Source organism: Emys orbicularis, chromosome 8 (assembly GCF_028017835.1).
Source record: "Emys orbicularis isolate rEmyOrb1 chromosome 8, rEmyOrb1.hap1, whole genome shotgun sequence".
Classification (NCBI taxonomy): domain Eukaryota; kingdom Metazoa; phylum Chordata; order Testudines; family Emydidae; genus Emys; species Emys orbicularis.
Genome location: NC_088690.1, coordinates 25,531,675 through 25,548,486, shown reverse-complemented (window position 1 = coordinate 25,548,486; position 16,812 = coordinate 25,531,675). Strand labels below are relative to the sequence as shown.

Below are 16,812 nucleotides of genomic sequence, written 5' to 3'. Positions count from 1 at the left end.
ACTAACAAGTATGCAAAGTTATACACCATAAAAATGTTTATAGTTGTATTTCAATACATAATGTATTTAATGAAGCCACTGGTTTTATACATTGAAATTAAATATGAATCACAGTATTTACTTTTTAGAAACATCTGTAGACGGTCCTGACTGTAGATCAAGTTTTGATTTCCTGTCAATGTCGCTGTATGGATTAAATGGAGAACAAGTTCTGGATCCAATTTTATATTTTATTTATTTATTTATGTATTTATTTTACAGACTATTAGCATTCCACCTTTTTCTACATAGTAGGGCAACAGGACATAGCCTTTTCTTCAGCCATAATATCCTACAAGGGAATTCTGTGCCAAAAAATTAAAAATTCTGTGCACAATATTTTAAAATTCTGCAAATTTTATGTGTCAAAATAACACTATATAATTATGCCAGTTTCAATTATTTTTGTAATTTACTTCAAAATACCTATTAGCAACTACCTCTGCAACAATACAGACAACAACAACAACAAAAAGATTCCCCCCAGGAGTAGAGAGTTAAAGAAATCCATATGACAAGCCTGTTTCTCTGCCCCTTCCCCCCAGAATCTAGCTGCGGGGCCAGACACCTACACCCCATCCGTGCAGAGCCTAGCCATGGCCCCAGCCCAGACACCCACACCCCCTCCTCACCAGAGCTCAGTTGCGGGGCCCTCCTGGCGCCGACACCTGCACCCTCTTCCCCCAGAACCCAGCCGCCGGGCCCCCCCGCCGAGACACCTGTACCCTCTTCCCCCAGAGCCCAGCCGCCGGGCCCCTTTCAGACACTTGCACTCGCCCCCCCCCCCCCCCCGAGCCCAGCCACAGGATCTGACACACCACACCTTCTCCCCCCCCACCCTGAGAGCCCAGCCGTAGGGCCCCCCTGCCCAGACACCTGCACCTTCCTCCCCAAGAGCCCAGCCGCGGCCCACCCCAGACACCTGCACTCCCTCCACCACAGAGTCCAGCTGCAAGGTCAGACACCCACAACTTCTCCCTCCCAGAGCCCAGCTGTGGGGGGCCCCAGCCCAGACATGTACACCCTCTTCCCCCAGAGCCCAGCTGTGGGTTCCCTCGCCCCGGCTCAGACATCCAGGAGGGATAGCTCAGTGGTTTGAGCATTGGCCTGCTAAACCAAGGGTTGTGAGTTCAATCCCTGAGGGGGCCATTTAGGGATCAGGGCAAAAATCTGTCTGGGGACTGGTCAGGAGGTTGGACTAGACGACCTCCCGAGGTCCCTTCCAACCATGATATTCTATGATTCTCTCCCTGCCAGAGCCCAGCCATGCTCCCCTCCACCCCCAGCCCAGATACCCACACCCTCTTCTCCCAAAGCCCAGCCACGGTGCACCCCCCCCCCACAGACACCTGCACCCCCTCTCCATCAGAGCCCAGCTGCGAGGCCCCCCTGACCCAGACACCCACACCTTCTGCCCCCCACCCAGAGCCCAGCCGTGGGGCTCCTTGGCTCAGACACCGGCACTCCCTCCCAGAACCCAGCTCTGGGGCATCCCACAGTCCTGACACCCACAGAGCTACCAGCTAAAACTTTTGAAGATTTTCAGTTATAAGGGGGTGTTGAAGATAGAAAACAGGCTGGATGTAAACCAAGAAACTCTCAACTATGGACCATCCCTGTGTATGTATTACCCACAATACAACCTCAGAGTTCTGAGCACCAGAGTTACAAACTGACCAGTTAACCATACACTTTATTTGGAATTGGAAGTACGCAATCATATCAGGCAGCACCAGTGACACACACACACACACACACACAAAAGCAAATACAGTACAGTACTGTGTTAAACGTAAACTACTAAAAAAAATAAAGGAAAAGCAGTATTTTTCTTTTGCATAGTAAAGTTGCAAAGCTATATGAAGCCAATGTTCAGTTGTAAACTTTTGAAAGAACAACCATAATACTTTATTCAGAGTTAGTAACATTTCAGAGCTATGAACAACCTCCATTTCTGAGGTGTTTGTAACTCTGAGGTTCTACTGTATTGTAAATTAATCTGATAGTTAATAACACTCACCTCATTAATCTTTATATTTAGTGTGACAATTCATTAACACAAGTTCATTAAAAAAATCGACACTCTAGGAGAACGTTTTGAAATGAACCAAATAATACTATTCAAGGATTAATCATGTTTGAACATAAAGAGTGTGATATTTGACTTATCGGCAGAGACTTGTTGCAATGAAGGCATATACCGGGGTGGCCAACCTGAGCCTGAGAAGGAGCCAGAATTTACCAATGTACATTGCCAAAGAGCCACAGTAACACATCAGCAGCCCCCCCATCAACTCCCCCCCTCCAACTCCCAGCACCTCCCGCCCACTGGCAGCCCCACCAATCAGCACCTCCCGATAAGCTGTTTCATGGCATGTAGGAGGCTGGGGGGGAGCGAGGGCATAGCAGGCTCAGGGGAGGGGGCGGGAAGGGGTGGAGTGGGGGCAGGTTCTGTGGCAGAGCCAGGGGTTGAACAGTGAGTACCCCCCGGCACACTGGAAAGTTGGCGCCTGTAGCTACAGCCCCAGAGTTGGTGCCTATAACAAGGAACCGCATACTAACTTCTGAAGAGCCGGATGTGGCTCCGGAGCCACAGGTTGGCCACCCCTGGCATATATTAATGCAGAGAGAGTAGCCTCTGCTACTACCAAATATTATGCACAGAATAACTGAATTATTATTTAAAACAAACATTGTAAAAATTAACCATGAAACATTTTCAGATCTGTTTCTAAAAAAAGACCACCACAAATGAGACTACTGAAATATATTAATTACCTGGATGACAGAATAATACCAGGAAAGGGGAAAATCAAATACCCGTAAAGCTGCTGTCCTCAAAGAAAAGTGTGTCTCACTAACAGCTTCTTCCGACATGGCTCCTTCTCTCCCATAACCTCATTAAGTGAAACTACCTCGAAAACATTTTAGTCATGGTATCTTACAGTCTGCGAAATGAAAATTACATGTTAAATTATATATCACAAGCATATAAATAGCTTTCTTCTGAAAACTTCCAACAACCTTACATTATAGGATGCATGTTTATTTTGGATAACGTTTATATGAAGGGGTGAAACTAGTGTTCTCAGTAGCAACTACCAAGAATAGGGTGAAAAACAGAGATAAAATTAGGCCGAAATACTTTTAACTACTCTGTAGAGAAAGATCCCCATATTCAATCATGGGGATCCACACATGGAACAGCTTGCAAGATAGAGACTTCAATTCTTTTATTATGCATAACCTCCATACCGAATTTACTTCTACAAGTCATGATCTCTATTTCTTAGGAAACAAAATCTGCTGTCTAAAAAGATTTTGAAATCTTAAAATTGAATAATCAGTGACCATAGAGTTTAAGCACCTGAAGTAGCTTCTCTCCCCTTTAAGGTATGAATCTCCTACAATCACATAATGGGGAATAACATGGCTGCTCAAAGTTGCTACAGTTTCCATTTCTTAAAGGGAATTTCACTATTTACTCTCAATAAAGCCAGATACAAAGTAAAATGTAGTAAGAATTCTAGATACAAGTCTCCTTTGGACAAACTACTTACTGGAGTAAACAAAAAAGCAGAAAGCCCACACAGACAGGCTGTAGGGTCAGTTGTAGAGACAGGCCAATTGGTACCTGTCAAGTAGTTCATCATATGGCAGGAGGAGACCCTCTGAGCAGGATATGACAATCTTCAGAAGTTCGAGAGCCGGGGTGTAACTGCCGGGGCTCGGGGCTTCAGCCCCAAGACCTGGCAGACGCATCCGGCAGGGCTGAAGCCCCGAGACCCCTGTCCCCATTGGCAGAAGCCAGAGGCAATGCATGGGGGAAGGGCATGGGGGGGTCACACGACCCCCCATATTTTTGCCAGGGTTTGCTGGACCGGCTCAGTCACAGGGTTTGCTGGACCGGTGCTGCCAGGCCTCCTCCCTGCAGGGCAGCTGCTGGAGCTCGAGAGCTGTGGCCATGGTGAAAGGCAGCAGCAAACAGCTGGGCGCAGCAGGAAAAGCTGCTGCTTGCTGCTGCCTCTCTTTGTAGAGCTAAAGCAGGGAGGCCTCTCCCTGCAGCTCCTACCTGTTTGCCATTCTCTCTCCACAGGGAGCTAACACTTGGGAGCTGCAGGGAGGGGCCACAGAGGATAAGAGGGGAAGCATGTCTGGTGGGACCTGACTCAAGCTTGGGGCGGGAGGTTAACCTTTAAATTGTGCCCCCCCCCCCCAGCCAGCACCAGTTATTTCTGGGAGAAGCCCCAAGGAATATATGGGGGGGATCCATGAGTCACACTTTAATGGTAAAGAGCTACATAGTACACACAGCTCACGCGCTGCAGTCTGGCCACCCCATCATATGGGGAAAGGCAGAGAAATTTCTCTCCATCCTAAACTATCCACCCAGCCTGGACTCTGTCTCCTTGATGTTCCTGGGGAAGGATGGTCCTTTTCCCCTCTCTGCCAGCCCCACCTCCGAGGCGCTCCGAACAGAGCACGCTTGTCCCCGCCTCAGGCGGGCTGGCGCTAGCAAACCCCCGCAGCCTGCCGCTGGGGCGGGGGGCACACCTGCCCCGGGGTGGCTGAGAGCTGCCTCCACCTGGCTTAGTGTTCCGCGCTAGGTGCTCATAGGGCCCCTCGCTTAACACCCAGCCGGTCTGCGCGCGCAGAGGCCCGGTCCCCACGTCTGGGCAGCGCCGAGCCCCCCCGTGCCACCGGGACCCGGGTCACGCGGGGCGCTCACAGCGCAGTCTACGCGCTGCACGGGTTCGGGGCCCCCCGAGGCCAGGGCGGGGAGGGACCAGTGAGGGGCCTCGCTCTGCCCTTACCCGCTCAGGAGGAGGACCCGCCCCGAGAAATGGCCGCAGCCAGCTAAGGGACGAACACACAGCACAACACCCCCCCATGCGCAGACAAAGGCTCCCTCCCCCCAGGCTGCGCTGCAAGGCTCCAGCCGACGCCCCAAGTTACCTGCCGGGGGTGAGAACAGCAACCAGTGCCCTCACCCGCCCGCTGCTAGGAGACAGACAGGAGATCTACTTCCGGTGTCAAAAAAAGAAACACGGGCGGGAGGGAGTCGCCATCTACACCACGTGGGTAATACAGTGCGAGAGTCAGTCCCCGCCATCTCAGTGTGGGACAAACCCGTGAATGAGATACGCAGCACCGCCATCTTTGTGCGGGGCGAAGCTATCTGAATGTGTGAAATACACCCAGCACCGCATCTTTGTGCGGGGCGAAGCTATCGGAATGTGCGATACGCCCAGTACCGCCATCTTTGTGCGGGGCGAAGCTATCGGAATGTGCGATACGCCCAGTACCGCCATCTTTGTGCGGGGCGAAGCTATCGGAATGTGTGCGGGACATATAACCAAGCATCGCCATCTTTGTGAGGGGCGCACATCAGCGTCCGGGGCAGACAGCAGCAGGCGAAGCGGAAGGAACCGCCGCTGCGGGCAGCGAGGGACAAGCGAATAGCGGGGTCCCTGTGAACTGGGCACCGCGAACCAGGTAAGTCCGCCGCGCAGCGAGTCCGCGGCCCGAACGCCAACCTCCGCACGTCGCCTGCGGCCTCGTCTGGGCGCTGGGTCCTTCCTGCGGAGAAATGACCCTCTCCCTAGTGGCTCCTTCCCTGAGGCGGGCGGGCCCTTCCCCTCGCGCCCGGGCTCTGACACTGCCGCCTCCGCCAATCCCCAGCGCTGCTCGGGCCCGGCACGGCCCCCCTTCGGACCCGCCCTCCTCGTGCGAGGCCGCCTCCTTGCGCCGCCGGTGCCCCGGCCCCTCCTAGGCAGCGGTCATGTAGAGCCTGTTCTCGGTCAGTGCCACTCCCCGAGCCGGCGGGGCGGAAGGTGCTGCTCGTTCCGTAACTCACGAGAGGGGCGGCGGTAGCCGGCGGGAGGGAGCGCGGTGGAGAGGCCAGCACCAGAGGCGGGTCTGGTGGCCGCTAAGCAGGTTTGCCCTTGGTTGCGCTGTGTAATGGGCCTGTCAGGGGCGGGTGTGCGGCGGGGTCTGCTCGGCGCTGCTGTCCGCTCCCAAGGGCCAGTCCCGCTCAGTGCGCCTCGGTTTGCTCGCTCAGAGCCGCTCGCGTTGCTGCAGCATCAGCCATTGGGCCGCCTGAGCGAGGAGGGGTCTTCAGAGTGTGGGTGCTCTGCTGGAACAGATGGGTGGGTAGCTGTGAACATCAAGTCTCCCTAAGCGGAGTTTTCCTAGGATGTTAATAGTTTCTTAGCCCCAGTATTAAAGTATTACCGTTCTGAGGTTCGGGGTGTAAGGTACATAAGCATGTGGCAGTATTTGCCGGTGATTTACATTTATTTTACGGTGGTGATAGCTAAGGGGCATGGACACAAACTTCAGAAAGATCTAATCGAATGAAGGGATAGGACAGCATGCTTGCCCATAAAATGAAACCTAGACACATTTCTCTTGTTGCTATAATGCTTGTAAATGTAAGCAGTAGATAAAATGTGCCAAACAAATACTGCAATAGGCTCATTATTGTGAAAACCAATCTAAACTTCTACATGATGGTGGACTCTGGGCTAGCAGAATCCTCATAGAATTAGGGTGTACAGTTCCCTATGCTGTATTAGTGGAATTTTTAATTTTAAAAAAAGTAAATGAGTTGTTTGGATGTATCAAAATAGGATGGAAAATTAAACAAATGACCTTATACCTAAAGAGCATACTCTCATTTTGAGTGTGGTTTTATTTTGAGTTTCCTTTTATTGAGAGAGCACAGGAATTACAAGAACAAAGGGTAATGAAAATGGTTTGCCTGTAAAAATACTATTTGCCTAGGGTGAGTTTTGCATCTCAGAGCAGGGACAGTATTTTCTTTTATTCTTCTCAGTGTTATCACTGAACATGCTATTGGCAGTTGACTAACAATATGGCAGCGTTTCATAATAAGTGTGGAAAAGTAGATTTTGTGTCTGGGCTGATAAAGCGTTGTTGATGTTGTAAGGATAGAATAGATGTATTGATGGAGTTTACATAAAATGAAGTGGTGGGAGATTACTTCTGGGAAGAAGAATGTAAAGCAACTTTAGTCAATTGGTAAATTAAAGGATAAAGTGAAAATAGAAGCGATGTTCCTTTTGTCACATCTCTTAATGCAGGAACAAAGATGCTCAAAACTCAAAATAAATGTGAAAAGCTACGTTTTTATAGTCAACATGAGGAAATTACTGCTGCAGGAGATCAAGACCTATTGTAGCAGGATTTTTGAAAGGACTGGATAATTTTGTGTGCATTTATCACGTGTGTGTGTGTATATGTTTGTGTGTGTGTGTATATATGTGTGTGTATACACACATACATATACACACACACCCAAACTGTCATAAATATAAAGGGAAGGGTAACCACCTCAGAGTGGGGAGGGAATCCTGACATGTCTGAACTTTAGGGTACAGATGTGGGGACCTGCATGAAAGACCCCCTAAACTTATTTCTACCAGCTTAGGTTAAAACTTCCCCAAGGCACAAATTCTTCCTTGTACCTTGGATTAGGTAAACGCTGCCCCCACCAAGTGATTCAAACAAAGAAGCAGGGAAAGGACTACTTGGAGTCTTATTTCCCCAAAATATCCCCCCAAGACCTACACCCCCTTTCCTGGGGAGGCTTGAGAATAAACAAGATGAGCACAGACCAGCCTTGGGTTTTTAGGATACTAAAAAACCCAATCAGATTCTTTAAAAAAAACGAACTTTACTAGAAAGAAAAAAGGTCAAAGGAGTACCTCTGTAAGATTAGAATGGAAGATAATCTCACAGGCAATCAGATTCAAAACACAGAGGATTTCACTCTAGGCAAAACTTTAGTTACAAAAAGAAAAAAACAGGAATACACATTCCCCCCAGCACAGAGAAATTCACTAGCCAAAACAAAAGATAATCTAACGCATTTCCTTGCTAAATACTTACTAACTCTGTAGGAGTTGGATTGCTTGCTTCTTTGATCTGTGTCTGGCAAAAGCCACATGGAACAGACAGAACAAAGCCCCCCCGCAGATTTGAAAGTATCTTGTCCCCTTATTGGTCCTTTTGGTCAGGTGCCAGCCAGGTTACTTGAGCTTCTTAACCCTTTACAGGTAAGAGGATTTTGTGCCTCTGGCCAGGAGGGATTTTATAGTACTGTATACAGAAAGGTGGTTACCCTTCCCTTTATATTTATGTGAGACACACACACACACACACACACACACACACTATATATATATATACACACACACACACACACACACACACACACTATATATATATATATACACACACACACACAGCTATTTGATAGAAAAATCTACAAATTAATTATTTGGATACATAAATCTGAAGCTTATTTGGACACGTACTTTGCAATACTGTGAATTGAATGCAGTTATTTATTTATTTTTAATGTACAAGTGGTGGCATAACAGTTGCTGAAAGACCCATAACTTTGAATTTCTTGACTTTTGTATATTTAAATCTGCAGGTATAATGTTGCATTAACAGCACTGCAGCCATATTTCTTTTATTGGAAAAAAAATGAAATAAGTGCACTTGAATGTCTGGTTATTGAAGTGAACACAGTTGCAAACAAAGACCCTGATCCTAAAACTTGATCTACGCAGGCAAACCCTTATGCCATCATGGAGCCAGTTGCAGGATTAGAGCCAAATTTGATCCACATTTATTTCTTCCCAAAGTTCAAAGTGATGGTCTTTGGGTGTGTGTGTGTGGTTTTTTTTTTTTTTTTTTTTTTTTTTAAATCCTTTTAACTCTTATTAGTGGTCAACTTTTTTTTAATTACTTACATAAGATAATTACATTTCCATGACTGGCATGTAATACCATATAAGGCAATCACTATCTTTATTGATTAACTTTTCTGAATGTTGTATTTTTAATAAACAGTCTTAACATAAACTGCATTATTTTTCTATTTGTGCCCAGACTAAGACTTTGTTTCCTCATGATTTTATTTCTGTATGTTTAATCTTGATGAACATGAATTCTTTCAGAATCCTGCAAAACTTATTTGGATCTGTTCATTATATATTAGTATATATTGATTAGCAATCAGGAAAAAGTCCTATGAAATCACCTGGTAAAATAGTTGTATATTTTAAGGACTTCAACATAATGAAGGAAGTGGGATGTGTGTATTTATGTATTCATTCCAGTACACCAGGGGTCAGCAACCTTTCAGAAGTGGTGTGCCGAGTCTTCATTTATCCACTCTGATTTAAGGTTTCGCGTGCCAGTAATACATTTTAACGTTTTTAGAAGGTCTCTTTCTATAAATCTATAATATATAACTAAACTATTGTTGTATGTAAAGTAAATAAAGTTTTTAAAATGTTTAAGAAGTTTCATTTAAAATTAAATTAAAATGCAGAGCCTCCCAGACCGGTGGCCAGGACCTGGGCAGTGTGAGTGCCACTGAATATCAGCTCGCGTGCCGCCTTTGGCACGTGTGCCATAGGTTGCCTACCCCTGCAGTACACTATAGAATTTCTATAGTTAAGTGAGGTAGATGAAAACAATGGCTTACATTAAATACTTTATATTTTGTTTTAATATATCGTGATGCTATCTAAATCTAAGTGGAAACAGGGTGTAAGCTTCAGGTTCTGTGCATGAGCCTGTCGGATGCTTTTGGTGCTATCTGAATTGTCTATCTCAATGTTTGAGGGGTTAGGGACCCTTTTCAATGATAGGACCTTTATGGATGAGATGGTTCTTCAGTGTTAAGCACTATGCAAGTCTATGGTGCTGTGGAATTATAAGTAGTAAATGAAAAAAGAGGCTGCCTAACATGATGATTTAAGATGCCATTCACATTGCTCTAATTGTCAAATCTGCTCAGCAGAACACTTATGAAAGAGTATTATATAATATACTTGGATTTTTAAGATGAGCCTAACAGTGTCATTACCTTACTTCTGTAGGACCACAGTTGTACATGGTGCTATACATGGTCACTTACCTGGTAAATGAAAATGTGCTAAATAAGTAACAGGTCATATCTTGAAAAGCAAAGGCATGATTGGTTCAATGACCATATGGTACAATATACAAGAACATAAGAATGTCCATACTGGGGCAGTGATGTGGTCCATCTAACCCAGTATCCTATCTTCTGAAAGTGTCCAGTGCCAGGTGCTTCAGAGGGAAGGAACAGGACAGGGTAATTATGAGTGATCCATCCTCTGTCATCCAGTCCCAGCTTCTGGCAGTTGGAGGTTTAGGGACATTGTAGCGTGGGATTGTTCCCCTGACCATATTGGCTAAAAGCCATAGAGACCAGTGCTTGATAGAATGAACATCCTGATAGAAGCTTTTGGGAAGACAATGGAGGGAAGTAGGAGCACATTAACTGGAAGGTTTTTCCAAATGAACAGTAGCCACTTGAGAGGCGCTATGGTCCCATGGGTAGGACAGTGAACTAGGTATGAGGAGACTTGGGTTCTGTTCCCACCTCTGCTACTGTCTTTCTGTGAACTTGCCCAAAAGTCACACAGTATCATAGAACTGGAAGGGACCTCAAGGGAACATCTAGTCCAGTCCCCTGCACTTGTGGAAGGACTAATTATCTAGATCATTCCTGACAAGTGTTTGTCTAACCTGTTCTTAAAAATCTCCAATGATGGAGATGCCACAACCTCTCTACGCAATTTATTCCAGGGTTTAACCACCCTGACAGGAAGTTTTTCCTAATGTCCAACCTAAACCTCCATTGCTGCAATTTAAGCCCATTGCTTCTTGTCCTATCCTCAGAGGTTAAGAAGAACAATTTTTCTCTCTCCTCCTCATAACAACCTTTTACATACTTGAAAACTGTTATCATGTCCCCTCTCGGTCTTCTCTTTTCCAGACTCAACGAACTGAATTTTTTCAGTCTGCCCTCATAGGTCATGTTTTCTAGACCTTGAATCATTTTTGATGCTCTTCTCTGGACTTTCTCCAATTTGTACACATCCTTCCTGAAATATGGTGCCCAGAACTGGACACAATACTCCAGTTGAGGCTTAATCAGCACGGAGTAGAGCGGAAGAATTTCTTCTTGTGTCTTGCTTACACCACTGCTGCTAATACATCCCAGAATCATGTTCGCTTTTTTTGCAACAGCGTTACACTGCTAACTCATATTTAGCTTGTGATCCACTTTGCCCCCAAGATCCCTTTCCACAGTACTCCTTCCTAGTCATTTCCCATTTTGTATGTGTGCAACTGATAGTTCCTTCTTAAGTGGAGTACTGTGCATTTGTCCTTATCAGATTTCATCCTATTTACTTCAGACCAATTCTCCAGTTTGTCCGGATCATTTTAAATTTTAATCCTATCCTCCAAAGCACTTGCAGTCCCTCCCAGCTTGGTATCGTCCGCAAACCTTATAAGTGTACTCTCTACACCATTATCTAAATCATTGATGAAGGTGTTGAACAGAACCGGACCCAGAACTGATCCCTGCGGGACCCCACTCGTTATGCCCTTCCAGCATGATTGTGAACCACTGATAACTACTCTCCGGGAACGGTTTTCCAACCAGTTTTGCACCCACGGTATAGTAGCTCCATCTAGGTTGCATTTCCCTAGTTTCTTTATGAGAAGGTCATGTGAGACAGTATCAAAAGCCTTACTAAAGTCAAGTCTGCCACTTCCCCCTGTCCACAAGGCTTGTTATCCTGTCAAAGAAAGCTATCAGGTTGGTTTGACGCAATTTGTTTTTGACAAATCCATACTGACTATTACTTATCACCTTATTATCGTCTAGATGTTTGCAAATTGATAGCTTAATTATTTGCTCCATTATCTATCTTTGTACAGAAATTAAGCTGACTGGTCTGTAATTCCCCGGGTTGTCTTTATTTCCCTTTTTATAGATAGGCACTATATTTGCCCTTTTCTAGTCCTCTGGAATCTCTCGTCTTCCATGACTTCTCGAAGATAATCGCTAATGGCTCAGATATCTCCTCAGTCAGCTCCTTGAGTATTCTAGGATGCATTTCATCAGGCCCTGGTGACTTGAAGACATCTAATTTGTCTAAGTAATTTTTAACTTGTTCTTTCCCTATTTTAGCCTCTTCTGATAGTACCTCATTTTCACTGGCATTCACTATGTTAGACGTCCAATCATCACCAACCTTCTTGGTGAAAACCGAAACAAAAAAGTCATTAAGCACCTATCATTTTCACATTTTCTGTTGTTATTTTTTCCTCCTCATTGAGTTGTTTCAGTTCTCTGTGCCTTTGTTTCCCCTTTTATCCTTTGTGCCTACTTTTTGGGGGTAGGACTTGTTGTGACACCGCACCCCATATTTTTCATGATGATATTATGATATGATTGTGGCATAATTATGATGCATATTATGCAAGATGGGTCACGTAGGATGTCATTGGTAAATATGCTTATCCGACTTGTATGTATGTATCATTTTTGTATCTGAAGTTATGAATATTGACTGTATCTGTGTTTCAAATGTAGTTATACCTGGGTGATGCCCACTAGGCGAGATGCTTTCAGTCTAGATGGTGGGGAAGGGCCTATTCAGGGCAATGGGCCATTAGGAAAAACAGTAGGCCTTAGGAGAAGCTTATCCCCCACCTGGTGAGCCTTCCTGAGAATGCTACAGACAGACTGTAAGTAATGGCTGCTATGACTCTACAAGGACATGATTCTGGACTCCATCTCGGGATGTCAGTATTTTTCCACAAACAGGTCTGGGAACCAAGTTTTGAAACAACGGGTTCCCACCATATGCAAAAGCTATGTAAAGCGGTGAGTGACATCATCTCACGTTCTTCACTCCCCACACAAGACGGCTTCTGGAAACACCAGAGGAACAAAAACTGAACTGGGGAAAGTGTTGGATGCAGGCTAAAGAGATTTCAAGCCTGTGTATGAAAGACCTGGGGAGTTCAAGCTGTAAAGCAAGTGCAGCTTGCTCTTAAGAATGTGCAGCCTGCTTGTATCATTTCTCAGGGTGAGAATCTGCTAATTCATATCCAATCTATTTAGTATATTAAGCTTAGTTTGCATTTTTTCTATTTACTATCCCTTATAATCACTTAAAATCTTTTGTAGTTAATAAATTTGGTTTTGCTTTATCTAAATCAGTGAGTTGGAGTGAAGTATATGAATATTGTAGCTCAAGGGGCAAAGACTGTTGCATATTCCTCTCCACGTTGAGGGAAGAGCAAACTCTCTGAGCTTACGGTGTACGGTTCCCTGTGTAGTGCAAGACAGTATCATTTGGGGTTTATACTCCGGGGGGAGGGGTGAAGGAGAATCTGGAAAGCTGGAAAATTGGCTGCTGTCTGTTGTATGTATTTAAGTGGCTTGGGTGAAGCTGCTCTCTCAGGAAGCTCAGCTTGGATGTGTGGCGCCACCTGCTATCGTGTTGGGTATTAACAGGGCCTGGGTTGGGCTGGCTGTGTCTCCAACCATAGAAAGCAGTGGGAGCTGGGCCAACTCAACTGAGTGGTTATAGGGATGCAGCGGTTTCTCACAGCTCCCAGACTGCACCCCAGGGATGACAACCTGTGACACCTGTCTTTCAATGTCTGTATGTTGCCAAGCACAGTGGGGTCTCAATCTGAGCTGGGTCCTCTAGATCAGACGTGGGCAAATTACGGCCCGCGGGACTGTCCTGCCTGGCCCCTGAGCTCCCGGCCGGGGACCCTAGTCCCCGTCCTCTCCCCCGCAGCCATGCCACTGCGCAGGCCGCACTCTGGCCTGCCGCTCCCGCTGGGCAGCGTGGGGAGTGCAGCTGGCTCTGGCCGGGTGTCACAGCTGCGAGCTCCTGCTGCTGGTAAGGGGGCGGGGAGTGGGGGGGTACTGGGGGACAGTCAGGGAGGAGGGGGCGGTTGGATGGGACGGAGGTTCGGGGGGGGTGGGCGGTCAGGGGATGAGGAACAGGGAGGGTGGGGAGTGGGAGTCCCAGGGGGCCTGTCAGGGGGTGGGGATGTGGATAGGGGTCGGGAGGGCAGTCAGGGGACAGGGAGCGGGGGGGGGGTTGGATAAGGGTGTGGGATCCTGGGGGGCAGTTAGGGGCAGGGGGTCCCAGGAGGGGGTGGTCAGGAGACGAGGAGTAGAGGTTGGATAGGGGGTGGGAGTCCCGGGGTGGCTGTCAGGGGGCGGGGGTGTGGATAAGGGGCGGGGCAGTCAGGGGACAGGGAGCAGGGGGGTTGGGTGGGGGTGGGGGTCCCGGGAGGGGGCGGTCAGGGGACGAGGAGCAGGGGGGGTTGGATGGGTTGCGGGTTCTGAGGGGGGCAGTCAGGGGGCGGGAAGTGGGAGGGGGCGGATAGGGGGCAGGGGCCAGGCTGTTTGGGGAGGCACAGCCTTCCCTACCTGGCCCTCCATACAGTTGCGCAACCCCGATGTGGTCCTCGGGCCAGAAAGTTTGCCACCCCTCTTTCTAGATGCTACAGTCATACAAATAATAAAAGTGAAAAAGGGCACCAAGCTGGAAGTGAGCCATGGACACAGGACTAACTACAAAGTGGAATGGAGTACTGAGGACAGAGGTGGAGCTTATGGAGTACTTTGAAAGTTTAAAGGAGAACATTGAAGTCAGTGCATATATTTGAGAAGTGGCTACTGTGGGAGGGAGAGATGTGGTCAGAGCAATGAGAAAGGAAGATAATCTTAGCCCCTGTATTTTAGATGGAGTAGAAAAGGTGGAAAATGGAAAAAGGAGAGGCGAGCAAGGAGGAGACTACAGTAGTCAAGAAAGGATAAGGCACCAGAACATGAGTTGGTTTCTTGGCCACAGGGATAGAAGGAAAGAAAGGAAGGAATTAATTTTGGTAACAAAAAGAGAGAAGCCTTTTGATCGCATCTATATGAGGGTCTGGTATTAGTATGGGATTCCCTGTATAAGCCAGTAACTGCTGCCTAGTGCTAATGGAGGTCATTCATCATAGATGGACATATGTGAGAATATATGTTCTTGATTCCAGATTGCTCTTTGGTACAGGCTGCATGTAGGAAAAATAGGAGCTGAATTTGTGATCTTGGATTAACTGCATGAAAGGTTCAGCTGAACTCCTCAATCTTAGTTTGTTCAGGACTGCAGGTTGGACTCGAGGCACAATTCCAGAGGTTTAAAGCAGCTTGTTAGTTACTAATCCAGTAATACAAGATGAACTCGCTGCTAGCTTGCTTTGTATTACCGGGAGTAATACATTCAGAAATCTTATTACATAAAATAATTAAGCCTTTAGGCCTTACTAATCCATTATACCCTTCCTTCTAAGTGAAGCATTTTTGTTGATCTTCAGCCTTAAAACAGTACTGAGGTTTTCAGCTGGGGTAGACTTTATTCAAAACCCAGTCACCCATTTCTAATGCCTTGGTAGGGCTTGTAATAAGTGCAAAAAGAAGCCTTCATTTCTGCTACTCCTTCCATATACTCAGTGGCTTTCTTCATTCTAACTGGAGTTTATTAATGTTAAAGGAAATTGTGGAGGATTCACCATTTTGAAACTTTCACTTCAGCTTAGATTTTATCTAATTGTAAGAAAATGTGTAAGAGCAAAATCTTTCATATATTTTTAAACATGAAAAGTACAGTTACGTTTATATTCATTTTGATCCAGAAAACCATCTTCATTGCAGCATTTGGCAGGAAAATTAAAATTATTCTGCAAATAGAGACTTGGTTTAAATAATTTGAGGAACACTTCTCTAGTTGCAGCTTGGTCTTGGGTATGACATTTTTTAACTTCTAATCGCTGTTCTGGTACCAGGGCTTGGAAGATATTTGTACTGGTTTGCAACAGTACTCTAGCCTTGCCAAGTCAGAACATTTTGGCTCATAAAGTAAGTTTGTTTGTTTTTATAATTTTGCTACTGTGTTAATGAATGTTAACTCTATTAAACTTTGACATTTTCAAAAGATCTTCCATCAAAAGTAAATGCTTGTATCACAATTGTTGTGCTGTCTCCCTGTGGGAGGCTGTATTGCACTAACAAAAGTATTTCCTTATTCTACATTCAAGAGGAGCTAAAATGGCCCAGATAAGTGGAGAAAATATTGAATTTAGAAATAAAAGGTTTTGATGTTAACCCTGCTCATTTAATTGTTTTGATTTATAATGTAGTTTTAAAAAGCATATTTACTTGGTTCTAGGCATCTTTGACATACATTTAAAATATAGTTTGGTAAAAGATAAAAGCAGCAGCTTTTCTTCCCTCTGTAACCTCAGGTAACCAATCAAAGACTAAACCAAACCCAAACAGTGCATCGTTTCATCTACAAATAACTTAATTCGGCCTTTTTAATTGGTAGGATAGGGTTGTAATCAATGGTGATTGTGAAGGTAGAAAAAACAGAAAGTTGATTTGGAGTGAGTTTGAGATGGCAACTGGATGAGATATTTGGAAGATGGTTCAGTAGGTAAGACTACTACGTTAAAAAGTTAAGTCTACCCAGCCACATCGCTCATCGGTATAAAAAATTCACATCCCTGAGTGACATAGTTAAGCTGACCTAACTCCTAGTGTAGACAGCGCTGGGTCAACGAAATAATTCTTGCATAGACCTTGTTACCATCTCTCGGAGTGGTGGATTCACTATGGTAACAGGAGAACCCTTCCGGTCGCTGTACTGAGTGGCCACACTGATTGCTCTACAGCAATGCAGCTGCACCACTGTAGTAGTTTAAGTGTAGATGTAACCAGAGATTGGTCAAGGGTGGACAAGATGTAAAATTGGGAAGCATTGGCATAGACGAAGTAAGTGAAACCATGAGATTGGTGGGTTCCTTGAAGGAGGATTTGGAGAAAGAGAAGAA

General features: G+C 45.8%; 2 protein-coding genes across 2 annotated transcripts in view; one reads left to right on the top strand and one right to left on the bottom strand.

Annotated features, from left to right (window-relative positions):
* MIGA1 (mitoguardin 1) overlaps positions 1 to 5,032 on the bottom strand; it is a 56,399-nt gene extending 51,367 nt beyond the window's left edge. Inside the window, exons 1-2 of the mRNA XM_065409290.1 lie at positions 4,996 to 5,032; positions 2,818 to 2,987 (exon numbers count right to left, since the gene is read on the bottom strand). Coding sequence (XP_065265362.1) covers positions 2,818 to 2,916 — 99 coding nt within the window. The 5' untranslated portion in view covers positions 2,917 to 2,987; positions 4,996 to 5,032. The remainder of the gene's footprint in view (positions 1 to 2,817; positions 2,988 to 4,995) is intronic.
* Positions 5,033 to 5,419: 387 nt separating this feature from the next.
* The window catches only part of USP33 (ubiquitin specific peptidase 33), a 97,562-nt gene continuing 86,169 nt past the window's right edge, over positions 5,420 to 16,812 (top strand). Inside the window, exon 1 of the mRNA XM_065409014.1 lies at positions 5,420 to 5,535. The gene's annotated coding sequence lies outside the window, so the exon portion shown is untranslated. The remainder of the gene's footprint in view (positions 5,536 to 16,812) is intronic.